The 27,278-nt window shown below is 35.1% G+C and overlaps 3 protein-coding genes across 3 annotated transcripts; 1 reads left to right on the forward strand and 2 right to left on the reverse strand.

Annotated features, from left to right (window-relative positions):
• Positions 1-494: 494 nt before the first annotated feature.
• On the reverse strand, positions 495-3,181 carry LOC143577378 (uncharacterized). Its single transcript, XM_077061223.1, has 2 exons — positions 2,864-3,181; positions 495-572 (listed from the first exon to the last, which is right to left on the reverse strand). The coding sequence occupies exons 1-2, from the start codon at positions 3,179-3,181 to the stop codon at positions 495-497; spliced, it is 396 nt and encodes a 131-aa protein (XP_076917338.1).
• A 7,713-nt stretch (positions 3,182-10,894) lies between these two features.
• On the reverse strand, positions 10,895-15,206 carry LOC143577381 (uncharacterized). Its single transcript, XM_077061225.1, has 9 exons — positions 15,057-15,206; positions 14,169-14,217; positions 13,806-13,894; positions 12,674-12,730; positions 12,507-12,569; positions 12,338-12,403; positions 11,937-12,023; positions 11,602-11,695; positions 10,895-11,499 (listed from the first exon to the last, which is right to left on the reverse strand). Exons 1-9 carry the CDS (start codon positions 15,159-15,161, stop codon positions 11,036-11,038), a joined length of 1,074 nt encoding a protein of 357 aa, XP_076917340.1. The 5' UTR covers positions 15,162-15,206; the 3' UTR covers positions 10,895-11,035.
• A 2,421-nt stretch (positions 15,207-17,627) lies between these two features.
• Positions 17,628-22,214, forward strand: LOC143577379 (translation initiation factor eIF2B subunit delta-like). Its single transcript, XM_077061224.1, has 7 exons — positions 17,628-18,204; positions 18,785-18,909; positions 19,339-19,671; positions 20,000-20,744; positions 21,535-21,628; positions 21,721-21,775; positions 21,865-22,214. The coding sequence occupies exons 1-7, from the start codon at positions 17,757-17,759 to the stop codon at positions 21,925-21,927; spliced, it is 1,863 nt and encodes a 620-aa protein (XP_076917339.1). The 5' UTR covers positions 17,628-17,756; the 3' UTR covers positions 21,928-22,214.
• The last annotated feature ends 5,064 nt before the right edge of the window (positions 22,215-27,278 follow it).

The raw sequence follows: 27,278 nt of genomic DNA on the forward strand, positions 1-27,278 counted from the left end.
AATATTTAGCCACTAATATTAAAATATGAAACAAAAATAACATATAGTTTTTTGAAATAATTCATATTTAAAAGTTTAATAAAAATCAAGCAAACATAAATATAAAAAAAACGTAGAAGGTGTTATGCAGCACTCACAAAAATAATGAAATAAAGATGCCCAGTCTTCTCTATTCGTGTGCACAGTACCGCTGACCAAACAATAATAATGATATTATTCTTTGAACTTGATTTAGACCTCCTCGAGCAAAACAACAATCCTTCAAATCCCAATCTTCTTATTTGTTTTTGACTTTGTGATGCCAAGTTTGTGGGTACAGGAGACATACACCCCCAAACTAATTTTTTTCGACTCTCCCTCTATTAATATATATAGTGTAGGGTTTTTATCAATTCTCCATAATTAATAAAACTTGAGCCCCACTTCAAACTCCACCAACAAATTTAATTTCATAGGCTCAATTCTCTTTCTCATTTTTGTTTACTTGCTTAGCCTTAGAGTCCAATTTCTCTTTTTATTTTCTTGTGGGCCCACCAACCATCAGCCCATTTGACATATTTCAACGAGCTCTCCTGCACTTTGTAAAAATAATAAAACTCATAAGTAACTGAAACATGGTTAACGTGAAATTTTATATTTTAATAGGCATGTGAACATGAAACTCCACAAAATATGTGACCATTTATTCCACCAATTATTACTTTGATGCCATTGTCTCAAATTTAGCATAAATACTTTAATATAGCTCATTTAAAAATTTAATCTTTAAAATCCAATTATAAGCCAAATAGACATATATATAATTAAAACTTGCTCAAAATGCTTGAAACTGTAGGAAATGTTTATATAATAACATGTATATTTTAAACCATATAAAATATCCCCACACTTAAACCTTTTTCGTTCCTGAAAAATATATATATTGCAATGGAATCAGAATTCAAGACTAGTTTTCAAAACATATAGGTTATCTTTTAAGCACAGATAAACGCAAAAACCGCGATTGCCGATATTGTTGTCCACTTAAACCCATCCACCAGCCTATCAAGCCCCCAATTGCATTAAGCGCTTTAAGTTCAAAAACCACGGCTACACCTACCCCATCTCAGACAAATAGAGCTAGAAAAACTAGAGTCAAAGTAAACTGGTTTGACAAATCACCATAAGCCAAGAACTCGTTGATGGTACTAATTAGATGCACTCGGTGAAATTTTTAATGGATGAATGGTCATGTGGAGGCCGTACGAGCTATTTCTAAATATTATTGGACTTTGTCCTATAAATTCCTAATTTTTATTTATTGACTAAGAACCTTCGAGCCCCAATAGTGTATCCTCAGAGTCACTATCCCCAAGGTAACATGTAAACTCTAAGTCCCGTCTAGTATGTGCATCTTTGGCCTCTTTTACTAACTTTAAACAATGCTTCTTTGGCATTTTACAATACATAACTTTCTTCACAAGCATTTGCTTTTCTTGAACAACTTTTTGAGAATACACAAACATAACTTTCATAACAAACTTTCAAAACATACTTTTTTTTTCTTTCTTTTTTTTCAATCTTTTATATCACCCTAAAATATATAACTATTTCTAAGCTCGTAAAAAGATGGACATGTGGTGTGTGCTGATTTGAATGCATCTAAGTCTTACCATCTCAAAGTTTTCAGATTATGGTAATCCTCCCTAAGCATCGAAATTCGGCTTCACCGTTTTTCAAATTATTATATATGTGTATATATATATATATATATATATATATATATATATATATATATATATATATATATATATAAACATGCTAAAGGGGACTATCAAAACTAGTTAGGCCTACCGACACATCCCAAGTTTAGTGCGCTATCTTTTATTTAATCTCATATATAATAGTAGTTTTAAAAACCAATCTCAAATTTTTCTATCATTTTCCATTATTTGCAAAAAATTCATTCAAATTCTAGACATTTTTTTTTAACTTTTTTATTTATTTTTTTTTATTTTTTTTTGTTTTAAATTTTATATTTTTTTTTTATTTTTAAAAAAATTTGAAACTGTTTTTTTTTATTTTTTTAAACTTTTTTTTTACCAAAAGAAAACGTCAGTTCCCATCTCCACACTTAAAATTTACATTGTCCCCAATGTAGGAATAGAAAAAGACAGAAAATAAAGCGGAATAAAAAATATTAAGCAAATAAAACAATAAATTGGAACAGACTCACCTAGTAATAATGCAGTTATCTTCACAAGTCTCATTCCAAGGCGACCGTATAGCATTTTATTCGCGGCCGCAGCTTCTAGGTGTCCTCTACAATATGATAGGCTCAGAAAATCCTCATCCGAATGGAGATTGAGTACGAACGAGAAAATCCAATCCTGCAAAATAAAACTCAAAACAACCCAAAGCAGACATCAAACAGACTCTAAGGACTAAAAAGACTCAAAGAAAAATAAAATAAAGCAGAATAAAAATAAAAATAAAAGAAAACAATGCAACTAAGTTTTGTACAAACTATACAACTCGGGCAAAGTCCCGAGTGTAGTCTCCTTCTCTACTCTCCAGGCGGATCAAGGTAGATCGCCTCCTCCTCGCGATCACCAAGTGGACCTCCAACATAATGCTTCAGTCTATGCCCATTCACTTTCCAAGAATGTCCATCATCAGCTTCTATCTCAACCGTTCCATACGGGAATGCCTCTTTCACAACAAATGGACCAGCCCATCGGGATTTCAATTTACCCGGAAACAACTTCAACCGGGAATTATACAGAAGCACCTTATCCCCACACTTAAACTCTTTGGGACCCTTAATATGTTTATCATGACGTTCCTTTGTCCGCTCCTTATACCCCCAACTTCTTTCATATGCCTCATTCCGTAACTCCTCAACCTCGTGAATTTGAAGAAAACGACTCTTTCCCGCCGCAGATAAATCAAGATTTACGGCTCTTAAATCCCAATACGCACGATGTTCTAAATCTACTGGAAGATGGCACGCCTTTCCATAAACTAGCTGAAAGGGAGTGGTCCCTATAGGCGTTTTGAATGCAGTACGAAAGGCCCAGAGTGCACCATCAAGCTTTTCAGCCCAGTCCCCGCGATTGTTCCCAACTGTTTTCTCTAAGATTCTCTTAATGCCACGATTGGTGTTTTGCACTTGACCACTAGTCTGAGGATGGTAGGCCATAGAAAGTCGATGGGTGACCCCATAACGTTTCAGAACCTTATCCATCTGAGCATTACAAAAGTGGGTACCCCGATCACTGATCAGGGCCTTAGGAGTACCAAATCGAGCAAAGAGTTTTCGAAGGAATCCCACTACAACTCGCGCGTTATTTCTAGGTAAAGCTTGAGCCTCCACCCATTTGGACACGTAGTCGACAGCAACGAGTATATATCTGTTCCCTCTAGACATAGGAAACGGACCCATAAAATCAATGCCCCATATATCGAAGATCTCAACCACCTGGATGGGGTTTTGGGGCATCTCATTTCGGGATGAGATGTTACCAGCTCTCTGACACGCATCACACGAGCGAACAAATTCATGTGCATCACGAAAAATAGTCGGCCAATAGAATCCCGCATCAAACACGCGTTTGGCGGTATAAGTCGCACCAAAATGGCCACCAGTCGGGCCCTCATGACAATGTCGAAGAATACTACGAGCTTCATCACCAAAAACACATCTTCGAATCACCTGATCTGAGCCAATACGGAATAAGTATGGATCCTCCCAAATGTAGAACTTGATATCTACAAAGAACTTCTTCTTTTGCTGATATGTCAGTCCAGGAACTAACTCACCAGAGGATAGATAATTCGCAAGATCAGCAAACCATGGAAACCCCTCATCGCTCGCCTTTACATACAATAGAGTCTCACCCGGGAAATCATCACCAATCACCTGTTCCCGGTTCCTGTCCAAGTTGGAATTTTCTAGTCGTGACAAGTGGTCGGCGGCGACATTTTCAGCTCCTCTCTTATCTTTAATTTCTAAATCGAACTCCTGAAGCAAAAGGATCCAACGAAGGAGTCGAGGCTTCGCATCTTTCTTAGCGAACAAGTAACGCAGAGCCGTATGATCAGAGAAAATGATAGTCTTAGAAAGCACGAGATAGGAACGGAATTTATCGCACGCAAAAACAACAGCAAGAAGCTCTTTCTCTGTCGTGGTGTAATTCTCCTGAGCATCGTTAAGGGTCTTTCTAGCATAATAGATGGGATGAAAATGTTTCTCTCGACGCTGCCCTAACACGGCTCCAACAGCAAAATCGCTCGCATCATACATTATCTCAAACGGAAGAGTCCAATCGGGAGCAACAAGAATAGGAGCACTCACTAACCTCTCCTTAATCAACTCAAAGGCCTTCAAACACTCCTCACTAAAATTGAACGGCCTATCTTTCTCTAGAAGATGGGTCATCGGACGGGAGATTTTCGAGAAATCTTTAATAAATCGGCGGTAGAAACCCGCATGACCTAAAAAACTACGAATAGACTTCACATAAGTGGGCGGTGGAAGCTTGGAAATGGTGTCTGATGTGCGAAAATATATATATAAATATTAAACACAAGTCGCAACTAAGCTTTAAAAACCAAACAATCTATCCTAGTTCACACAAACGGCAAGTGTACCGATCGTGTATAGCACAGATAAGGAAAGTCCGGATATCGAACTCGAAGACACGTGAAAACGTTTTTAATTACTAAACTCTAACTAAGACTCACCAAAATATTATTTAAATGATTTTTTTAATATTTAAAATTGATTAAACTACTCAACTTAATTAAACGAAAACTTTTAACAAAACTCTTTGAAAACTTTGACTGCAGTGATAAAAACGTCTACCCAGAAATGAATCATGTTGATAGAAATAACAAAAAAATGGATTGAAAACATTCACGACACCGGTTATAAAAGATGACACAACTAAAACTTGTTTAAGAAAGTCAAATTACCTCTCAGTCTCTCTAACAAACTCTAACTTATTTTAGTTGATTTTAAAGAATAAACCGGGAAAAACAATTATTAACGTGTTCAAATACCGACTCACCTCTCGGTCTCACCGACACACTAGCCTAATGGAAACGAATACTACGCAACCAAGGATAGAGGAACAATTTAACTTAACCCAAATTAAACCAACTAATTGCACATAAACACTCAAACTTGACAAGACAAAAACCCGCTCTCGCGCGGTCTTAATTCTAACAAGTAAAAGCAACGAGACAATATTACTTCTTATCACCTCTCGGTCTCAAAGAAGGTGTATTTTAACTGATTTTAGATGATATATTACCCACTTATCCCTACGGTTGTACTTCCCGCAAATAAACCCAAAACACCAAGTAAAGAGTTTAACAAGCAATCAATTAATCAAAACCAATTCAATTAACTAATGCAAGAGGATTATAAGCAATAACAAATAAAACACAGCCATCACACACAATCTAATTTATGGTTTAGTTAAACTTTACATCAATAATTTAAGTCTTGAACATTAACAATTCATTAAACAAGTTAAAACCACTCAACAATCATCTATCCTAGGTAGAACAAACAAGTTTAGCTACTCATTACTTTTGGACAGCCATGCATACTTAAGAAAAACACTATAAACATCATCATAAACATTATAAAACTCATTCAAGATCCAAACACAATCAATTATAACTCAAACTATCAATCAATTGCAAAACAATTCAAAGCAAAAGATCAAATCAACAAAGTTAGGGTTCTTGAACAAAAAGTAAAGTTTATGGATGAATTACTAAAGTTATATGGCTGAAACACACGATGTAAAAGACCCCTAGCAGCTGCCCAAGATCACCCCGAGCCTCCTTCTTCTTCCTCTAGCCTCCAAAGCCGCCAGCCGCCTCTTTTTTTCTTTTTCTGCCGCTGCTACAGTGGCCGCGATCGGCACTAGATAGAAAACTAGGGTTTTAGGTTTCTTTCTCTTTTGATTTCGGGTTTATGATGGAATAATGGCAGATTTATCGGTTTCGGTTAACTTCTTTATGATATAAATTACATTTTTTAAAAGTAAAACAAAATTAGACATTTTGCCAATAAAAATACTATAAAATAATCAAAAGATTAATGTGCACCAACATTTCACTTTTTATTTTATGTATATAATTACCAAATCAAAGATAAAAAGATGAAATTGTTAATATACTAGAAAAGGACAAGAAACAATGAAAACTAAAATATATAATCAAGACAATTTCTTTGCTTGATGTTCAGTCACTTTTGTAGATAGTTATTATTGCCATGATTACTAAAACACTTGATGACAGGTTCATCCACATCAGGTTGTTGAGGTTGAGCAGTAATAGGATCTGGTAAAGGAGCAGAGGAGTAACAACCTCTGTCTTAATCACACGTTTACGTTCCTTTTTTACCTTCTGAGAACCTCCAGTTTCATCATTTTCAACATTCACAAACCATTTACCACCCAACGGTACCTATCTTTGCATTCTTTCATTTTCATTTTCTCTATCAGAATCACGTCCTTCCTTTCTCCACTGATTATCTGATGGAGCAACATAATCAGGATCACGCACATGACCAGATAAAGCACAAAACTTAGGAATTTCTTCCTTAGTTTTGTTCCGGTATGATTTCAGTTTTGCACCACCAGTAACAGACATATGTGCTAGCTTCATCTCCTCCCATTTCTTCTTAATACCAGGAAACTGATGATCAACAATCAGTTGCACAAACTTCGGGTACATGAGCCATTTGTTGTCAAAATATAGTTTCATATGCTCGAATATAACTTTAAAAATGTTATACTTCAGATTCAAGCATCAAGCAGTTATCATGCACATGTGGTAGTCAAGTATTTCTTCATATCCCCCTTTGCGATGTCCAAAACAATGTACGATCACGTGCACCAAAAACTTGTATGGTCTTGACAAACCATTTTTCAAGAATCCCCTGTCCAAATCATTATTATATCCCGTTCTCAACAAACATCCTTTTACCATGTAAATAATTCCAGAGAGATTGTCCACGCAGTCATGTATATGAGTATACACAAAATGTCCGTTTTTAATATTCCCACCCAGTTTAACAATGTTGGGGTGTGAAGGTCCGAAACGATTTTCAGCAGACAACATACGGAACTTAGCTTTTAATAACCGATCGACAAGATAGGGAAAACCATCACGGCCTACTGCTGCCCTATAAACTGCAGTTCCATGGTCTCCTAACGAAAGCTTTTCAACTAATGCTAATCTATTATCTACAATTATCGGAAATTTCTCCTTATCGTTATCGATATCATTCATAGTGGTAGTAGTTTACCTGTATTGCAGTTGCTTGGTTTGAATGCATGATGAGACAGCAACCCTTGTCTATTTGTTTTCGAATAAGAAAATTAGAATTAGAGTTTTGATTTGAACTCTTAACAAAAATACTTTATAAAAAACTTGTAGTTATTTAATTTTTGCACTATACATTGTCTCATTTACTTCCTCCACCACCGATACACCTCTGGCTAGTGACTTAGATCCCTATTAACCGGTTTATAAAATATTGGTTAGAAACCGAACAGGAATTTGGTAAACACAATCAAAACCGGTTAAGCCAAAAACCGTTTCGGATCTTAACTGGTTTCTAAGGTAGAATACTTGTACCCTATAACACCGGTTTGAGTATAAACTTGATTGGTTAACCCGTATCAGTTAAATAAAACACGTTTTTTTTATAAAAGTTTTAGGGAAATACATTGAAATTGTAAAAAAAATTTAAAGAAAGATGGAATAACGTAAAAAAAAGATAAATAAAAAACAAAAAATACATGTCGATTTATTGATTTTAATATGTTTCAACATTTTTATGATAATTGCTTCAAAATAAAACATAGATAACTTCAAAAATAAACATATATAATCGACGTCACATGGAATTCATTCGTTTCTTCTCCTCTTTTATATGTATTCTTCGAGTGGGGCTTCGGCTTCTTCGCTAAATAGTAATTATTCGTTCTTCATCTCGTACACAGGTGTGTCTTCATCTTTCGGTTAATGACTACTTTATCGTACTGATTCATCATACATTTGTTTTTCGTTAGATAGTGGTTGTGTGGCGCTGATTGCCACTCCTCCTGGTGTAGTTGTCCTTCAATTTCGAGCTCTCCTTCAAGAGTTGAGACACGTTGGATATCCGCGTATCCAAGTGGTCCTTCAAGAAAATCCACAATTCAAAGGATGATGGACTTAGCTCTCTTCCTTCATATAAATAAATCTTACCACTAAAAAAGGCATTTTCCGAAGCTACCGCAGAAGTTTGGACAGTTAGTAAATCGAGGTCAAGCACGGAGAATTGGGATTCCCTTTGTTTCCACCAACGAAAATATCCAAGTTTTCAAAATCATCGGTCATGCGAATAAAAATTGTTCCACTATATTAGTCGAGCTCGCTATTTTGGGTGCTATGTGACATTTCACGTCGGTTGGGGAGGAGTCCAAAACTTTCTTTATAAGGAGGTGTGTACATTCTCCATCATAATGTGTTTTAGACGCTTATTGGTAGTTGATGAGCGAGAATTCCACATGTGAAAGTAGTATCAGGATGGGTAACCTCCTGGGAAGGCTTCACCTGGACAACAATAAGCAAATCCGTAAGGCTATGGTGGTACGTCCTGGCTAAAGCAGACAATATTATGATGCGGCGGTAGCTGGGCTATTACATGCTACCACAAACTTTTTTACATATTCTTTTCTTATATCATTAAATAAACATATGTTTGGGTTCCTAAATGAGGAGTTTGCTTTTGAACCCATTGTTTCACGCATGGATAGTGTGGAACCATGTTTAAGAGAGTAAAATTCAAACGTATTTAATAAATAAGTGTTAAAATTTTGTCTTGCTTTTTTTTCCTAAGCGAGCCTTGTTCATGCTAATCCAAATACGAAACAAAATTTCCAATTATAGTTTCAATCTTGGTAACCGTTAGGGCATAGATTTTTATGCTGAGGATACATTATTCTTATATAACTTTTGGATCAATTATCCTTAGAATATGTTCCAAGTTGCGCAGGATCAATGATCCTCGGTATTATTTGTTTACTAACAGTTGTATTATTTGAATGGTGTTGTGATTAGCAGGTATAACGGTTTGGAGACTAAGTCAGCCCACTAACTCGCAGTTCAAAGTATCTAGCACGTGGTCAAAGTGGATACAACGTTCTAGTGAGATAGTGGCGGATTTTTAGAATAATTTGTTAGTCTCATTTTTGTATATATTGAGCTATATCGGTTTAGGAAAAAACACACAACATACTCACTCTAGTTCGCAGAGATTGTTCTAGCTACACCACCGACACTAAGCAATTATTGTATTCACCGATCACTAGCTCCACCATTGTAACCTTACTTTCTTGTTTAATATATTGGTGATTGACAATTATCATCACCCGTAGTTTTTGTGTCGGTGATCCTATTAAGATCAAGGGCTTTTCTTCGTAACAAATCTCTGTGTTCTTATACATTTTTGCTACATATTCATTGTTGTTACACAAGCACTAGACCTCACTAAACAAATTTGGTTGCGTTATTCTTAGACCGATTTTTGACCAAAACAGTAACATTTAAAGTCGGGTTAAACACGGTGGCACAAGTAATTACCGCCGGCAAATGCTCAAAATATATATATTTTTTTTATTTTAGATTCATTGAAAATATCGTATCATCGTAAACTTGTTCTTTGTTCTTCATATTCAAATTTATTTAATTTCACACAAATTAACCAACTAGTGAAGCACCAAAGGACTTGTGGGATAATAAACTCTCGATACATAAGTAGTTACGGTTTTTAACACGTCAAACAAATCGTTACTTTTGGATTGAATCCCAACCAACTGAAGGAACGCCTTTGACTTTTCATTTAACGGCTAGACCGTTATGGAATAATTATACTCTTTCTTTGTATTGGACCTAAAAGAAGGAATTCGTATTGTGTCACAATTGAATATATCTTGTATATATTTGTATACTGCCTCTGAAATTATTGGTTAGCGTGATTCTAAAATACTTGTTTAACTATTTTATTTGTTTAAATTTTAGACCGTCTAACACAACCAAGTTGATGATATGTGCAACACATCGAGTATGAAAAAGAAAAAACCCCGACAGGTTGGAGAAAAAAAAAGGCTTATCTTGTAATTTATATGTTTGTATGATACTATCTAAAATACAAAAATAAGTTATCGGCAGTGTGAGGATATCAAAATAATTCAAACGTAATCGTACGCTTCATAATGTGCCACGTTTGTCGATTAACCAAAAGTGTAGTTACGTAAAGATACATACATAGCATACCATGTGAACCCAACCAAACATTGTTAGTTAACTTAGCACCGGTTTTTAAATTTTCAACCTAAAACTAATTATTTTTTAACTTCTATTCCATATTTTTAAACAATTTTGTCTTAAAGTAGTGTGACGTACGTGATGATAGCGAGGTTGGAGCGTTTCTTGAATCAACTTTGTCAAATGCGATTTTTTAGAGTGATCAAACGGCAAGCCTTTTTGAATGACATTTTGTGCTATCCTCCCACGTACCATCTCGATATCAAAATTCAAAACGTCTCTCTCGGTTGCAATTTGTCAAATGCGATTTTTTAGAGTGATCAAACGGCAAGCCTTTTTGAATGACATTTTGTGCTATCCTCCCACGTACCATCTCGATATCAAAATTCAAAACGTCTCTCTCGGTTGCAATTTGCGCTTGATCATTACCCGAATTATTTTTCAAAACATTGCAACGTTTAAATGATTCTTCAAAATGGAGTTTAATTCTTGTTTGAGAAAAGAATAATTTGCAGTGTGCCTTAAACTTCCCGTTCAAAGATTTTATATTAAAAGAATAACCATACCGTAGGGATAAATAACCAAACAAATAAGCTTCTAAAACCTTTAAAGTTTTATCATTTTTATAACATGATACCAAGTAAAAACAACATATTGCTCAACCATGTTCTTACACTGGTTTTCCGTCTACAAGTCCGACAAGAAACAAAGATAAGCTTCAACCTGACGGGGGAGGCGGCTGTGGTGGCGGCATGGACATCATAGAAGGGTGACCTTGACCACCAGGCATCTGCTGAGGGGGCGGAGGAGCCCTCCACACATGCTGACCAGCCATACCAGCTGGCGGTGGAGGCGGCCGGTTCATCATCTGAGGCATGTTTGAAGATGGAGGTGGTGGTGGCCTGAACTGCTGGAGATGCTGTGGCGGAATGCCCTGAGGCTGGCCCATTTGCTGCCATTGTGGCGGTGGCACTGACATTTGCATTGGCGGGTACATTTGGGCATGTTGTGGAGGTGGGGGGATTGATTGAACTTGAGGGACTGCACCGTTTGCAAAAGGTCGTGGAGGAAGTGGAGCTCCGTTTAGTTGACCGACCTTGGGAAGTGTAGGAGGGCCGCTTGCAAATAATGTGTGGGGCCTACTTTTCTGAGTGCCCGGGTTGGCGCTAGCCAGGGTCCTCTCTGCATAGGCAACATAAAAATGTAAAATCGCGATTTCAATCGAGAGTCATTAGTTAATCTTTATTTAGTGATGTAATTTGTTAATGATGTAAAAAGGCTAACCTGCAGGGGTGCCATGGCGTTCTCCCTTTGTATCTTTCTTGTAAGCATACGACACGGTTATTTGGCGATTGCATAGATATTGTCCGTTCATCGACTGCACAATTATAAAAGCCAAAAATTGTATCGTTAAAAAACTATGTTACATGAGGGCAACAACAACAATCTTGCCCAGTAAATCCCACGAATAGCAAAAGCTGTTGATAGGATCTCGGGAGGGAGTGATGTAGGCAAACCTTGCCTCTATCCATGAGGATAGAAGGGCTGCCTCCAGAGAGACCCCGCGTCTCCAAAAAACATTTATATATAACCTTATAGCTGCATAAGCAAATGCATACCTCTATAGCTGCATCTGAAGCCTCAAAAGAATCATAGCTAATGAATCCAAATCCACGAGAGTTTCCAGTCTCGGGATCTCTCATTATCTGAAACAAATAATAAGTTGATAGCATAGCGATAAGTGATCTTGTAAACTACTATTCCTAGTGCTACTCTAGTAAACGAATATTACTGCTAACGACTTAAATCATTTAAACTTTTAAAGGGATTATTGTCGCCAATAATTATTACTTTTAAAACTATATATATAACTTATACACAAATTCCCATAATCAATTATGTTATTGTGATTTTGTGGCAATACTGATACATTTTATGGTGATAACAAACCTTTAAAGCAACAATGAGCTAAAAAAACAACTATCACAAATAATATAATGAAAATAGGAAAAAAAGTTACCTTGGGGTTCGTCACAATAACTCCAAAGGCACTGAAAGTATCATAGAGCAGTTTCTCGTCCACATCCTGCAAAATATTGTGACACGTAGTGATTAATATTTAATACAAGTCAACATAATTCATGTCAGAAAAGATGAATGAAATTCGTGTGAATTAAAAGGAATCTTACAGGATCCAGGTTTCCAACAAAAAGGTTCGCTCCTACATCCAAGCTCTTCTTATCTTGTGATGCCTGCAATGCAATGCAAAAGAAAATAAAGCAAAACTCAAATTCATATATATTTGCACCTATGACAAAAATAAGGGAAAGTATTTAAAAAGGATTGAAAACAATACCTTGTTCACTCGTATTGGCTTCCCATATAGCTTGATCATGTTGAGAACTTTAATTGCCTGCATGCATCATCAGACACAACTGTCAAAACACTTGTCATTCAAAGCAAAAAAGGTACGCCGTTGAAGCTGTCATCAAACTTACATTTATAAAAAGTTTTTATGCAACATGCATTTAACTAATATGGAAAAGAAAGCCAATAAACTTTGGAAAACTTTATTAACATGCAAAAGGTCTGAAAGTCCACCACCAAGACTAATAGTGAATTCAGATGCAACTGTTGAAACTCGAACATACAGAATTTCCATAGCTGATCTAGCTAGGTCTGGATATTTAAATCGTTGAGATCTCCAAAAATCATGTGTACAAATGTAAGTAGTTATTTTACCAAGAGGAATCAAGCTCTCAAGACTAACATTTGATACTTTAGGTTACATAAAAATTTTAAACTGTAACCTAACATTTGAGGTAACCTACATGTTCCATTACAAAAGCCAAATTAAACCTTTTTGTTTATCTGTTCAAATTGTGGGTTGTAAAATTTAATAAACAAAAAACAAACTTATGATATGTAAATATTTATAATAGATATCCGTACGTAAGACATATACGGAGTTTGATTCCTCAGAAATTTCAGGTTGTACACATGTACCAAAAAATTCAAGATAACAGGTTCAATGTCTAGATTGTATTTTTATAAATTTAATAATTTTAACATAGTTTTAATTTTAGACAGTTTTTAAGATAGTCCAATCAAACCAGTATGAACCAGACAACCAGTGAACCGTCCAGTCCCATTTTCCAAACATTGGCCAAAATCTAAAAGAACTACTTCCATTTGTATACTCAAACTTCAGATATCTCAAGTTCTCAACAATTTAGATATGTAGAAGTGTAGAACTAGCTAAAACAGCTAATAATATTATTTGCATTTTTGTTTCTACATTTGCATCAAGAGCTCTAGTCTTGTTGTCAAATTCTATCAGAGTACTAGTAATTATTAAAAAGATTACACAGCAACCCCCCCCCCCCCTACACATATACTGTTAGAGAGCCTCAATTACTTCACAATATATGATTTCTCATTAGACCTTAATATTGAAGAAAAAAATCACAGCAACAAGTAATACTTACATAGTCTGCATCTTCTTCACTTCGGAACTCAACAAAGCCATACCCTTGGTGGAGATTAGTGACTCTATCTTTAGGAACATACACATTAACTGAAAAAAGAAATTGCACAAGTCAGTACAAACTATTCAGAAATACGTGTGTCAAAGTACAATTGTGAATGTTATTCCAACAAGGTAAATCATATTGTCAAGTACAAAAATAAGACTAGTGATGATGATTGATGAGTAAAGTTATTCATGTTTGGTTAAACAGCATGGATCAGATTGGTCTGTATGAGTTACTGTCTCACAATTTTAAAAAATTGATTACTGTTCTTGTATTCTGCTCAAAATGCTGTTCATATAATGAATGTTAAAAACTTACCGACGGGACCAGCTTGAACGAACAACTCCCACAGTAACTCTTCACTTGCCTGAAAAGAACGAAAGAAAGCAGCATCAGGTCTGCCTCTACTAACAAAGATAAAAAGAAACACGTAATTATAATGTAAAGGCCACCCACTTTTATATAAAAAATTACAAGTAGATAAGTAATCCACTTGTTTAAAAAGATACATAAGCTCAACTCTAAAAATCAAACTTAGTATATGTCACATATCATCAGTTATTTCTCAATACCTATCGTGTGTAAAATGCAGTCTGGTCATTACACATTTACATCCACATATCACCTAATAAAATAAAGTACAAATCATAGCCGTCAAAGGCACACTCAAGGTGTAAAAAACGAGGCTTGGGCCTGAAATAAGCAAAGCCCATAGCATAAATGTATAACTTTTTGGGGTTTTAGACATGTTGTAGACTTATTTAGGGCTAGTTTAAGACCATTTTTGGATGTTTCAGACCAGTTTGCCAAGAATTTCAGCAGAAGCTGACCAAAATGTGGCCGAGAGACACTTTCCCTGTGCCTTACCTGAGGGGCGTTTGACAACATAGGTACAAATGTCTAACTAATGAAAGTAAAGGCCTGATTAAAATAATATCACCAAATAATGCATTGATAAACAAGGAAGTAGTGGATCAAGTATTGAACCAAAGACGATATCTCACCAACAGTCAAGCAGAGTGTAGTCCTAATTTCAACAAGTCTAATGAGGTTGCTAAGTGATATTTATTTGTTTAATTAATGGCTCGTAATCTATAAAATAGGTTATTCAACTTAGCAATTGGAGCTACAATTCTTCAAATACAATAATGATAATGATAATAATAATAAAATGAGGATAGTAAAAAAACGAATAATAAAGAGTACCTGAGGGTCGAGATTGCCGACGTAAGCGGTGGCGTCTTGGTTCCTCTCGGCTGAGTGTTGGCCCAGCAGATTTGCTCCCACGCCCGGAGCTATTCTGGTCGTCATCCTCAAGTATTTCTAAAACCCTAGCTACGCTTTCAAACTACCAAAATCAATATCCCAATCTCATTTATGACTTCAAAATTAAAAAAAATAACACAACAGAACGCTTATATATTTTTATTTTGAGAAGGGTTTAGTGTATCGTACACGGAACCTCTTTGACTCTTACATCCAAAACTTCATTTTTAGTAGGATTGGTTTTATTATTCAAAAAAAGGTTGTGACGCATCTTATTACCCGTTTGCCTACAAGTTTATTGTAATAGTTTTGTATTCATGGTTTGGATTTATGGCATGATTATATATAAAGAGTCTTGAATTATATATAGTTGTATTCATTTTCGTTTTCTCATAAAAATTTAATAGTTGGAAATTAATAAGAGTAAATAAATGTAAAAGGTCATTTTTTAAATAAAAGTTTTTTTATTTTATCAATTTCTCATTAACAATTAAAGTTTATTTTTCACCAATTTTGGATATTTATTTCATTTGGATAGTACGTTGTGAGACGGTGAAAGTTTTTCAACTAATCAAATCATGTTTAAATCAAAGACAGGATGAATGAAATATCGATGTTGGAAGATGTATGTATAAATATGTGAAAGTTACAAAAATAAGAAGAAAAAAAACTAAAGAACAAGTGGAAAGTTACCCCACATATGTGAGCATTTTAAGGATGTTGTTTCCTTAAAGACAAACGCTAGTGGAAACCCTAAGAGGGCGAGACACCTTAAACTCGTACACATGTGCGGCGTGGGATATGCAATGATCTGTCATCTATGATGAGGTGTTCACGTATATTTCACTATAATTTTATAAATACTATGAGATTATTAGTTGCATAATACACCTAAAACACCAAAAATCATTTGCAAAACACATAGTTTATGTTGTTATAAATACTACTATAAATACTTGGTCTTCGTGATTAACCTTTAGATGATAGAGTCATCTTTGAAAATACATATTGTTTATGTTGTTGTTTCTTGGGAAACAAATAAGTTCTTTTGAGAGACTTTTAAATTTCTTTTAAGGAACTTAGAATAAATACGAAGCCTCCGCCAATTATTTATGTTTTATCTCATATTTTTTGTATTTCTAGTCTATTAGATTCTTACTATATGGTTTGATGCTTTATTTCTGATTTATGTATTGTAGTTTTTTTTATTTATTCAATATATGAACAATTTTTTACAGTCTTAAAATAAATTATAGACACATGTGTGACCCTTTAAATAGGACCGAAGCTCTATCAGACTATACCCATGTCACTTGACTCAAAGGCCAGTTCAATCCTTGATCAAGATAAAGAAAATCTTCAATTAATAAAATTAAAAGCTTTATAAAAGTCGGCCTTTAGAAACATTAATTTTCATATTCTTCACCAAGTTAAGACTTCAATAAATATTTTGCGCCCATCAAAATTGTTTCTCCCTTCCACATACGTATGTTTGTTCACACAAAAAAAACCTAACTGTCAGTTTTGAACCGGTTTAGATCCGGATGTTCGAGACCAGGTTTTGAAGAGAAGTTACTGTGCAACCGGTGGTTCACGAACCGATATATCGGAACTGATGTATGCATATTATTCTTTATTGGGTAAAGTTAAAATATAAAGGGAGACAAAAATAAGAAGTGTGAGAAGTATTTTTGACCATAAAAAAAACTCTTAAAAATAAATTCAAAAAAATTATAACTCAAAATATAAATAAAAAAAAATAATAATAAAAAAAACTAAAATGTTTCCGCCATCATTCTCATTTAAAAAAAATACAAAAAATTAAAAAATGATGAAAAGACACAATTACAAAAATGATCAAAAGACACAATTATAAATAAAAAATACATAACAGATCGCAAAATATAGCACAATGCCGAACAAAATATAACACAATGTTGAGTAATATAACACAATATAAAGGAAAAAACAATATAAAGAAAAATGACACAATCAATGACGAAAATAAACACAAAACACAACGATAAACAAAAAAGGCACAACGACTTTTTCACTTACCATTGTGTTTTTTTATGAGAATGAGAAAAACGGTGGAAACATTTTTGTGTTTTTACTTTTTTTCCGTTTTTTATAAACTTTTGAGTTATGATTTATTTTTATAAAAAATTGGTCCCTAACCCAATACAAACCAATTTTAAACCAAACCTAATTAGTTACAAAGGTTTTTTCAATCTCCTAAACCTCCTAAAGCTGGTTTCAACCCAAACCTCCTAAAACTGGTTTCAACCCAAATCGAGCCATCAAAAAACTACTTTGGGCACGAACCAGTTTTATACTTAAAAACCGATTTGGAAACCAGGTTCGCACCAGCCACTTTCCTTAGCATTCGTATTATATTAGGGTTTTGAAAAACGCAATGCATCCCACTATTCCATTATTATTATTATTATTCCTTACAAAATAATAAAACCTACTGCCAAAATTTTACCCTTCTTCTCTTCTGCAAATCATCATCAAACTCAAAACCCTAGAATCCATCAATGGAGTTTCAACACTACTAATCAATCCACCATGCTAATTCCATCTCTCCACACTCAATTAACCACCACCACCACTAACCATACCAACCACTAACCACCAATGGACCCACGCCGACCGTCTCGCGTCATCGATCCAAAAGTCCGCAAGGTCGGCTTCTTCACTCCCGGTCCACCTCCGGACCGCACACAGTCCGGTCCACCCGCCACCACTCCGGTTCAGTCACCGGTCTCCGACTCCTTATCTCCAGTCATGATTCCTCTGCCACGTCACGCGTCTGATAACCTCTCACGTGCCGTCGGCGTGCCTGTTCCGACTGCGAGTCAGTTGCATGTGCATCCGCCGGTGGATAGCTTGCAGGCTGGAAGCTATACGGTGACAGAATCGGTTTTCAGTGTTTCGCCGACTCGGTCTCCGTCGAGTAGGATTGGAATTGGTGGAGAGTTTTCGGAGGACTCGGTTAATTGGATGAAGAAGGAGACTTCTGGTAAAGTTACCGCTACTACTAGTGGACCTAATTTGAAACAACCAGTTGAAGCATCTAATGAAGGTATACATTCATTAATATCGAACTCTATAATGATATTAGTGTGAAGTAGGTTATAGGTTTTAGGTTATAATTCCATGTTTGTTTACAGTGTAGAGTTCGCGGAGCATCTACTGTCGGCTGGTGCGGTGTACTTTTTTAGTTTTGTATATATGCACCACACATTTTGTATGTAATTTTCAGTTTTATATATGTATATTTATACACGCGTTTTATGTGTAAACTTATAAAGTAGACAGGTTTCAATACCTCATCGACCCATTCAGGTTTTCCGGCCAAATCCGGCAATATGTATACACAGACTCAATAGTCAATGTAGTTTTCTTGTTTGACTGTTACAGATTTTCAGTATACAATTTGTTGTGTTGGATTGTAGGCTTTGGTGATTTATCTTATTCACATGTGTGTATACATGTATACACATACGTACATGAATATGTTCAAGGCTTTTTCTTTATTGATAAGCATAATACATGTGTGTCAGTGTGTGTAGACATGGATACACGTATGTACATGAGTATCAGAGTATGTGCATGGTTTTTTCTTTAGTGATTGACATAATATTTGTATTTTTGTGATGCAGAAATTAGTGGCCAGGTTGCAGAAGGGTCATCACAAAAGAATTCAAAGCCACTAAAGGATAAAACAACTAAGGCTGAGAGGCGTGCTTTACAAGAAGCTCAACGAGCTGCAAAAGCTTCTGCCAAAGGTTTGACTTTTTTTATGCTTTTTAGAAATAAGAGGATTTAATACTCTCAGTTTTTTATGAACTATGATTCTCTGAGTTAATAGGTAATATTGTTGGATTTGAGTGTAACATTTATTATGCAATCCGCTTATTTCTGTTGCCTTTGTTTTAGATACATTTGTGTTTTTTTTTTCAGATTATATATTTATTTTTTTATGAATCTAATTACAAGATATTGGAACCTTAATTTGCTCCATATTTCCTTAGCGTTTATATACTGTTTTTTTATATGTTGAAACAGAGAATTGGCTAGATTATTAGCCATTGTCAGAAAAATATGCTCATAACTATATAGCGTGTGTATTTTACTGGGTATATTTTTGGCGTTTCTGCATTACACAGGTGATTTGTAAGAAATCGTATTAAGAATGTTTACTAATCTTATTCTTGGTATTCTTTCAGCTCCTTCACAAGCAAGTAAACCTGCAAAACAGAAGAAAGATGTTTCTCAACCACCAGCTTCTAGTGTTCATGAAAAGAAAGGTGGTGATAATAAACCACCAGAAAAGGATAGAAAAAAAGACATGCCGCCTCCACGCATGCAGTTTGATGATAAAACCCGGGTTGAAAAAGCTAAGAAACGATCAGTAATCAAACAGACCGAGGCTAGAAATAGAGTTGAATTATTTAGGCATTTACCGCAATACGAACGAGGAAACCAGCTTTCTGATCTTGGATCATCATTTTTCCAAATTGATGATGTGCACCCTTCTGTTTACAAGGTATGCAATGTTAACTTGTTTATAATTGTTTTATTCATTGTTGACGGTTAATTAAAGGTGGGTTAGTAAATGAAAACCAGACCATTTGCAATCAAGTTTATGAATACTGCAATCAGACAGACTAAGTTCGTGTAAAAATGGGTCAGGTTGGCCTAAAACACTTTTTATCTGAATTTTGAAATTTTTATATTTAGCAAGTAATTTAATTTCTTGAATACAATAAACACGTCAGTGAACGGGTCAAAGTTTTCTCTTGAATACAATGAACGGGTCAAAGTTTTCTCTCGTGTCTAGTAAAATAAACGATTGTATAATGTATTTTTCTCAGATCGGTTTACAGTTTTTAACTGGAGACATAATGTGGAGCAATGCCCGTTGCATAGCGATGCTTCAAGCATTCCAAAAAGTCATTGAGGACTACATTACACCACCCGAGAAAACCTTAGCTAGAGATTTAACCGCAAAGATCAACACTTCAGTCTCGTTTTTAAACGAATGCAGACCCCTTTCAATCAGTATGGGAAACACAATCCGTTTCCTAAAAGCCCGAATTGCCAAAATAACCCTGGCCCAAACTGAACCAGAAGCAAAAGCATCTTTATGTTCCGACATTGATGATTATATAAACACAAAGATTGTTCTTGCAGACAAACAAATAGTCATACACGCGGTTACAAAGATTTGTGACGGTGATGTTATACTCACTTACGGGTCATCATCTTTAATTGAAATGATTATATCGCGTGCTCATGAACTTAGGAGGCAGTTTCGGGTGGTGGTAGTTGACTCACGCCCTAATCTTGAAGGTCAACAGTTTCTTCGGAAGTTAGTTGAAAAGGGTTTGAGTTGTACATACACGCATATAAACGGCGTTTCTTATATTATGCCAGAAGTTACTAAAATCTTTATGGGGGCTGCTTCGGTTTTGTCTAATGGAACGGTTTATTCGACTGTTGGAACCGCATGTATTGCTATGGTGGGACATGCTTACCGTGTGCCCGTTTTGGTTTGTTGTGAATCGTATAAGTTTCATGAAAGGGTACAACTTGATTCAATATGTTCAAACGAGCTAGGTATGAAGTCACTTAATTATTATCATTTTTTTAGTTAATTACATGTATGGTTCATTCGTTATAGCCGTACTGCAAGTATGGTCCTTAACATTGAGAAATCACATTTATGGCTTCGGATAGTTTAAAATAGAAACATAAATGGTCCTTGAAATGGACGAGCGTTAGTTTTTTAGTTTAGGGCGTAAATTTTTATTCTTTCTCTCTTTAGCAGTAAAGATACTTTAGTCATTTTAAGTGCATTTAACTGAAAAATTAACGACCATTCGTTTTAAAGAACCATTTGTGTCACGGTTTCAAACTATCAGGGATCATAGGTGTAAATTCTTGAAGCCAAGGACCATAGTTGCAATATTAGTATACCACAGGGTCCTATCATATAATTAACTCTTTTTTCATGCAAATGACAAAATAACACATTGGGTAACAGGCCCGGTTGGCCCACAAACAAATTTTGTTCATGTTTTTTTTTTAATAAATAATTAATTTTTAAATAGGCATATTGGGTAACGGGCTAGGTTTCCCACAAGCGAATTTTGTTCATGTGTTTTATTTCTTAATAAATAATTAACCTTTAAGTAGGATTGCCAAAAACTCTACAATAATAGAATTTGGAATGCTGAATAAACCCAAATACCCAATCTAAGAAGCTGTGTGCTAATTCGATTCATTTGTCCTATTTGGTTCGAATGAGTTGAAAAATTAATCTAAATCGACCCATTTACAAGTACTCGGGTCCAGAACAACTTCTATTTTTCGGGCTAATAAACGTTTGTGAACTATTATTTTTCAGGTGATCCTGATGTGATAGCCAAGGTTCCTGGTAGAAAGAACAATTGTTTGGATGATTGGGCTAGCAAGGAAAATCTGCAACTTCTGAATTTGGCGTGAGTTTGTATAATTTTATCAGTTGAAATAATGTGACGTTGTCTTATTATTTGTTAGTTATTACTAATGATTTTGATTATGTACAACACAGTTATGATGTGACTCCTGCGGATTATGTTTCTACGATAGTCACAGAGTATGGGCTGGTAAGTTTGCTCCCTTTTCAGATTATTTAAACGGTCAGTTTCATATGGATAGGGTTGATTGACATCATATTTTTACGGATATTATTTAGATACCACCGACGAGTGTGCCTGTGATCGTGAGGGAGTTTGGGCGAGAGCACATACTAGTATAGGATTTCAGTGTTGGAGCATTTGCTGATTGGACTAAATAAGAGTTGCTGCCATGGTATTTGACAAGCAGAGATAGTTTATTTATTATTACACACTACAGTTTTTTTTATACTCATTATTGTGGCTCGTTTAGCGGATATTGTGGAAATGTGTTCTGATCTGCTGATTGAGTGCATGCATACTTGATCTTTAAGTTTTGTGTGTATAACTGAATGGTACTTTTTTTGTTGAAGTAATTTTGTGACTGCTAAGTTGTGCATGTTTTATGCGGTGATAGTTTGCCATGTATTAACCAAGTTTGTTCTACTGTTGTGCAATTTGTATACATTTTATTAAACACAAGAGAACAACATATGGTCCGAGAAAATCGGTAAATATATGAAATACCCAATATTATCTAATGGTCAGTACAAGTCTTGAGCCTCCTTTTATGTGATCAGTGAAGTATTTATAAGATCTCATCGGGTCCATTAGTATACTTTTCAAACTCTTTCAGCTTAGCGGACTTGTTTTCAGTTGCCGAACCTGAACTTTTCAACTGGAAGGTTACAATACTTATGAACAATGGTTTTCTATTGTTTAAACCCTCTTTAGTCTCCATGATAAAATTATGTAACACAATTATTTATATTTATATCTGTTTAAAAAATAGTTGTTTTTTTAGCCAAATAAATAAACTAATAAAAAATGCATAAAAATTAGATAATACAATCTAATATTTAAAAGTTAAATAAGTAGTATGTTCAAAAATAAATAATTTAAGATAAAAGAATGTAAGTTAACTTTTTTTTGAACGACCAACTAAGTAACGCCGGGTACTTCGTGCGCGGCCCCCATTGGCTAAAGGTAGCCCGAGCCAGCCACTAGTCCGGACGGACGAAGCCCCTAGCGGTCCACCTATTGAGGGATTCATCGGATAAAACCCGACCCCACGCCCGCCAAATGGCACAACAACGAGGAGCTGGTAAAACCGGGTGAGATTAAGACTCGAACCTTGGCAAGCCAGGGTCATCCCTCATATCTCCCATATAAATTGGTGATAGTGAGGCTTGAACCCCCTACCTCTCACTTATAAAGTGAGTGCTCTACCATTGAGCCACATCCAATTTATAGAATGGAAGTTAACTAATTGACTAGATTACACTACATCCGTTATCTGTTATAAAGAAAAAAAAGACAAAAAATATATGAGGAGTTAGGTATGGTAAAGTTACAAATAAAACTATAAATATTGTATATAAAAAATATTTAAAGATTTAGGAATTTTCAACACGTATATATAATATACCATATAATACATATTTATATAAACAATTTAACACATTTTTTGTATTTCATATAATGTCATCGTTTGATTAAATTTATTTATTCTAATACGAGTTACACACGGGTACGTAACCTAGTTTCTAATATATAATTTGAGACTTACATTAAGTCTAGATGCTTCATGTAAAAATAATCTCATATTGTTAACTGAAACTATGTGTATCAAGATTGTGAATTTGTACAAATCAAATCTCATTGTTTATATCGTATAACACTATGCCACTTAAAGAAACCATCAAACAACAAACCACTACGAACTGCTATATCAACTTCATCTCGCATTCCAAACTTTACTTACACCATCCACATTCACAATACAATCCAACCTAACCTAACATTAAAAAATTAGTTTCTCTCTATTCCATCTACACACCCAACCCAATTTATTATTTCACTCTAATTCACAATCCAACCTAACATTATTTCCTTTATTAAATAAATATAATTTATTAATATTAACAATATACATAATAATATAAAGATTTGACACAATAAGTTTATGAACCAATAATATTGGCTGAACTATCCTTCAAAAATACGTCTATTTATAAAGAACTTCGCTTTTTTATAAAACAAACATCGAAATGTTCATAAAAATTATACATGTCTGTGTTTTTAAATTTTGTAAAAAAGTTTAATATTACAATTTATTAGACAAAAATCAGTTTTTATGTAAAACTAATTATAATAAAAAGTTTAAGATTAATATACGGAGAGATGTCAATATCTATTGCTCCAATTAATTAAACAAATGCCCAAACTGGGTTGTGAACTCGGTTGCTTGGCTGACCAGATTGAGGGTGGTTCATGACCTGCCTCTCAAATTTCATTTTTCTTTTTATTCAAGTGGCAAGCCAACTTACGCTTCGTTTGATGATGTGAGTAGCCTTGAAAACTTTCATCTTTTTTTTTATAACAAAACTCCTCAAACCCACTATATATTATAAAAATTATCTGCGTATGTGTGTGTGAGAGGGGGGGGGGGAACTCCTCAAACCCACTATATATTATAAAAATTATCTGCGTATGTGTGTGTGAGAGGGGGGGGGGGGGGGGTTCTCATTTGCTTCCCCATCTGCAGCAACTTGAGTGCCTCAAAGGTGGAGTCCATTCACCACTCGTCCGCCTCTCAGCTACATCACGTGGACCTCACCCATTGCATCCTGTTGTGGGTGTTGTTATAAATAACTAGCTAATGGCCAAATGTTCTTTACTAATCCCTAGCAAATTAAGGTTTTCTCTACTTCGGAACCAGTTGTTTGTTTGTTATCAAACTCAAAATATAGTAAACTAAATACAGAAATAAGAAAAAAAAGGTAAGAAGTTGCACACAAATTTTGATGTAACAACAAATAGGTTAGAAATAGAATCCTTGTCCTCTACAATCTGTACATCAACAAATTCCTAAACCTTAATTTACACTATAAAAAACATCAACACACAAACCAACCCATTCTCCCTACTTATGTTTCTTCTCAGAACCTCCTGCTACACTCTTTCCTGCACCTGCTAACTCCATCAGCCTCTCATAATCAATCTCGGTCGACTTATATTTCAACTTCATCCCCGATTCAGTCCACGATCTAACACAAAGAACACATTGAATACTCGAGTATGGTATTGACTGTTTTGCCCTTTCAACCTCATCCCCTTTACTACAAAACAAATCCTCCGGCGCCACTGAAGTAGCTTGGACCGCCAAGAAATCCCGAGCCATTACTGACAATCTCGGGTACCGCGTGCTATTCACTTTCCACCATTCCAACACATCGGTTGGTATTGGAGCTGTGGGCTCGGATAAATACTGAGTTAACTCATCGGTTGCTGTCCCCATACTCGCCCTTCGTCTTTTCCGAGCTATTTCCTCTGCAAATGACACATTACTCCCTCCATCTTCAAACTCTTGTGTACTTCCATAAGATGTGGTTATTGAATTGAAATGGGTGGTTGAGTAATTTCTCACAAAATGACTCCTTGCTTCCTCAAGATAGTTATCTAAGTTTAAACTCTCGGGAATTAACTCGATTTTGATTCGGGGGTCAAGTATTGCAGTCATGTATGTGAATATGTTAGAAACTTGGTCATTGTAGCATCTGACTTTTGCAGCCATCTCGATTGCAGCATTTTTTAACCAGTCAGGACTGTGACGGGATTCCCTGCATGTGGTTATGGTCTCGGAAATATGGTCCATGAAGAAGAGAACTAATCCAACGGTTGGTAGTTTGTTTGTGCATATGTTGTTTGTGGTTTTGTAGAACGGTTCTAGATACGCGTGTATCAGATTTATCGCGTTCTTCTCGGTTGAGTTTAATGACAACCTACCGAGTGTTTCCTCGTGTTTTCGGATCAACGTTTCCATACTTTTGCTTGCCTGCATAATATTAAAATTCAGAAGAACGTAAACAAATTCATAAATGAATGGAACATTCGTGAACAGTTCATGAACCGTTTGGTGGGAAGTTCATTTATTTATGTTCGTGAATGTTCATTAATTTAAATTTGTTGTTAATGCTTGTTAGTTACATTTATTTAGTTTCATTTGTTTATGTTCGCAAATATATTCATTTGAAATCCTTTAGCACATTACAACTTGGTATAATTTTTATAACTTTTTAGGCCTAACATATTGTTCTTCATAGTAATTTTAACTAGTTTTAGTTAAGTTATGTTTGTTCATCTATGTTTAGTACTTTAGAGATGTTTGTCCGTGAACCGCTCGTTTATACTGCTAAACGAACGAACATGAACTTGTTCATTTTTTAACACAAGAATACCCTGTCCGTTTAATTGTTCATGTTTGGTTAAAGTTAAACAAACGAACACGAACATGCTTTATCGCGTTCTTTCGGTTTCGTTACAGGCCTAGTAGCATTTATTTAATTAATCAACATGGAGTATAATACAAAATACTAATATACCTTACGAACGATATCAAGCATTTGATAAGTACCACTCCATCGGGCCGATACATCGAGAGGAAATTTCCAACTACCTTCATGATAATTTGTTGTCAACTGATTAAATTCATCTATCATTTCAGATGATGAATTAATCTCCAATGCAAACTCTCTAATCTTTGCAATAACTGATTTAGTTGATCTCAAACCATCATCTATAACCGAATTCAATGCTCGTGCAGCACACGGAACATAACAAAAAGGGTTGCTTTTTTGGCTATCAAGATCTTGGTAAGGATGAAATGCATTTGTACTATTATCATGAGTACACGAAAGAACTCGACTTTCTAAATTATAAAATTTCAAGACTTTGATTAGTGTGTGATCAATTTCTGAGCTGCCATACGGTGAAGGAACACGAGAGATATCGAGTAGTAATTTGTGAAACGACCAGTGTTCATCGATCCATTGACAACTAATGCTCATGTAAAAGATTTGTTGTACAGATGTCCAAAAGTCAAGGGTAATAGAGACTTTTGAGGTGACATTTGCTAACATGCACCGTATGTCTTCGCGCATGGTTTTGAAAACTTCGTTTAGTACTAACTGGAACTTTTCACTAGACCAAATTTGGACGGTTGGGTTAAGAAACTTGAAGGAATTTGATAGCCATTTTTCTTCAAATGTTGAAGGAGGTAAAGATGCTAAAACGAGCCATTTTGTGAGCAGCCAGTTTAGATGGTCAAAGTCAACATGGGACGCTTTGACTTGGGTTTGAGGCTTTTTTACTATAATTGGTTGTGAGACTGGGGTGGAGACGAAATCATCTGACTTATCATATCCAGGGTGACGGTTGCTAAGGTGTCGACCCAAATTGCCTTCAATAATAAAATAAAAAGCATATATTTTTAGGTTAAAAGTTAACAATTAGATTAAATTATTTAAATACAGCGGTGGCAATTTGACCTTTTCACTTATAAATGAGTGATTTAGGTTATATTCCATCTTTAATGGGCCAAATAGAAAAAACAGAAAAAGTACCATAAAAGAAGTGGATCAACGTGTAACTTTTATTCCATAAAGCCTTCTAAACCCTTTCTATTCACATATTTAAGAAGTTTAAGTAAAAT

Source organism: Bidens hawaiensis, unplaced genomic scaffold (assembly GCF_021521415.1).
Source record: "Bidens hawaiensis isolate Kalapana, Puna unplaced genomic scaffold, B.hawaiensis_p1.1 tig00028543_1, whole genome shotgun sequence".
NCBI lineage: Eukaryota > Viridiplantae > Streptophyta > Magnoliopsida > Asterales > Asteraceae > Bidens > Bidens hawaiensis.

What these genes read in the sequence shown, in the direction of transcription:
- LOC143577379 (XM_077061224.1), top strand. Translation starts at nt 17,757, where the DNA reads ATGGACCCACGCCGACCGTCTCGCGTCATCGATCCAAAAGTCCGCAAG. An exon ending in CTGCAAAAGCTTCTGCCAAA is followed by an intron (nt 18,910 to 19,338) that starts GGTTTGACTTTT and finishes AATCTTATTCTT; the next exon opens with GGTATTCTTTCAGCTCCTTC. An exon ending in TAGTCACAGAGTATGGGCTG is followed by an intron (nt 21,776 to 21,864) that starts GTAAGTTTGCTC and finishes GATATTATTTAG; the next exon opens with ATACCACCGACGAGTGTGCC.
- LOC143577381 (XM_077061225.1), bottom strand. Translation starts at nt 15,161, where the DNA reads ATGACGACCAGAATAGCTCCGGGCGTGGGAGCAAATCTGCTGGGCCAA. An exon ending in TTGTTGGAAACCTGGATCCT is followed by an intron (nt 12,404 to 12,506) that starts GTAAGATTCCTT and finishes AATATTTTGCAG; the next exon opens with GATGTGGACGAGAAACTGCT. An exon ending in CTTCAGATGCAGCTATAGAG is followed by an intron (nt 11,696 to 11,936) that starts GTATGCATTTGC and finishes ATAATTGTGCAG; the next exon opens with TCGATGAACGGACAATATCT.
- LOC143577378 (XM_077061223.1), bottom strand. Translation starts at nt 3,181, where the DNA reads ATGGCCTACCATCCTCAGACTAGTGGTCAAGTGCAAAACACCAATCGT. An exon ending in TTGAGGAGTTACGGAATGAG is followed by an intron (nt 573 to 2,863) that starts GCATATGAAAGA and finishes TACAAAGTGCAG; the next exon opens with GAGAGCTCGTTGAAATATGT.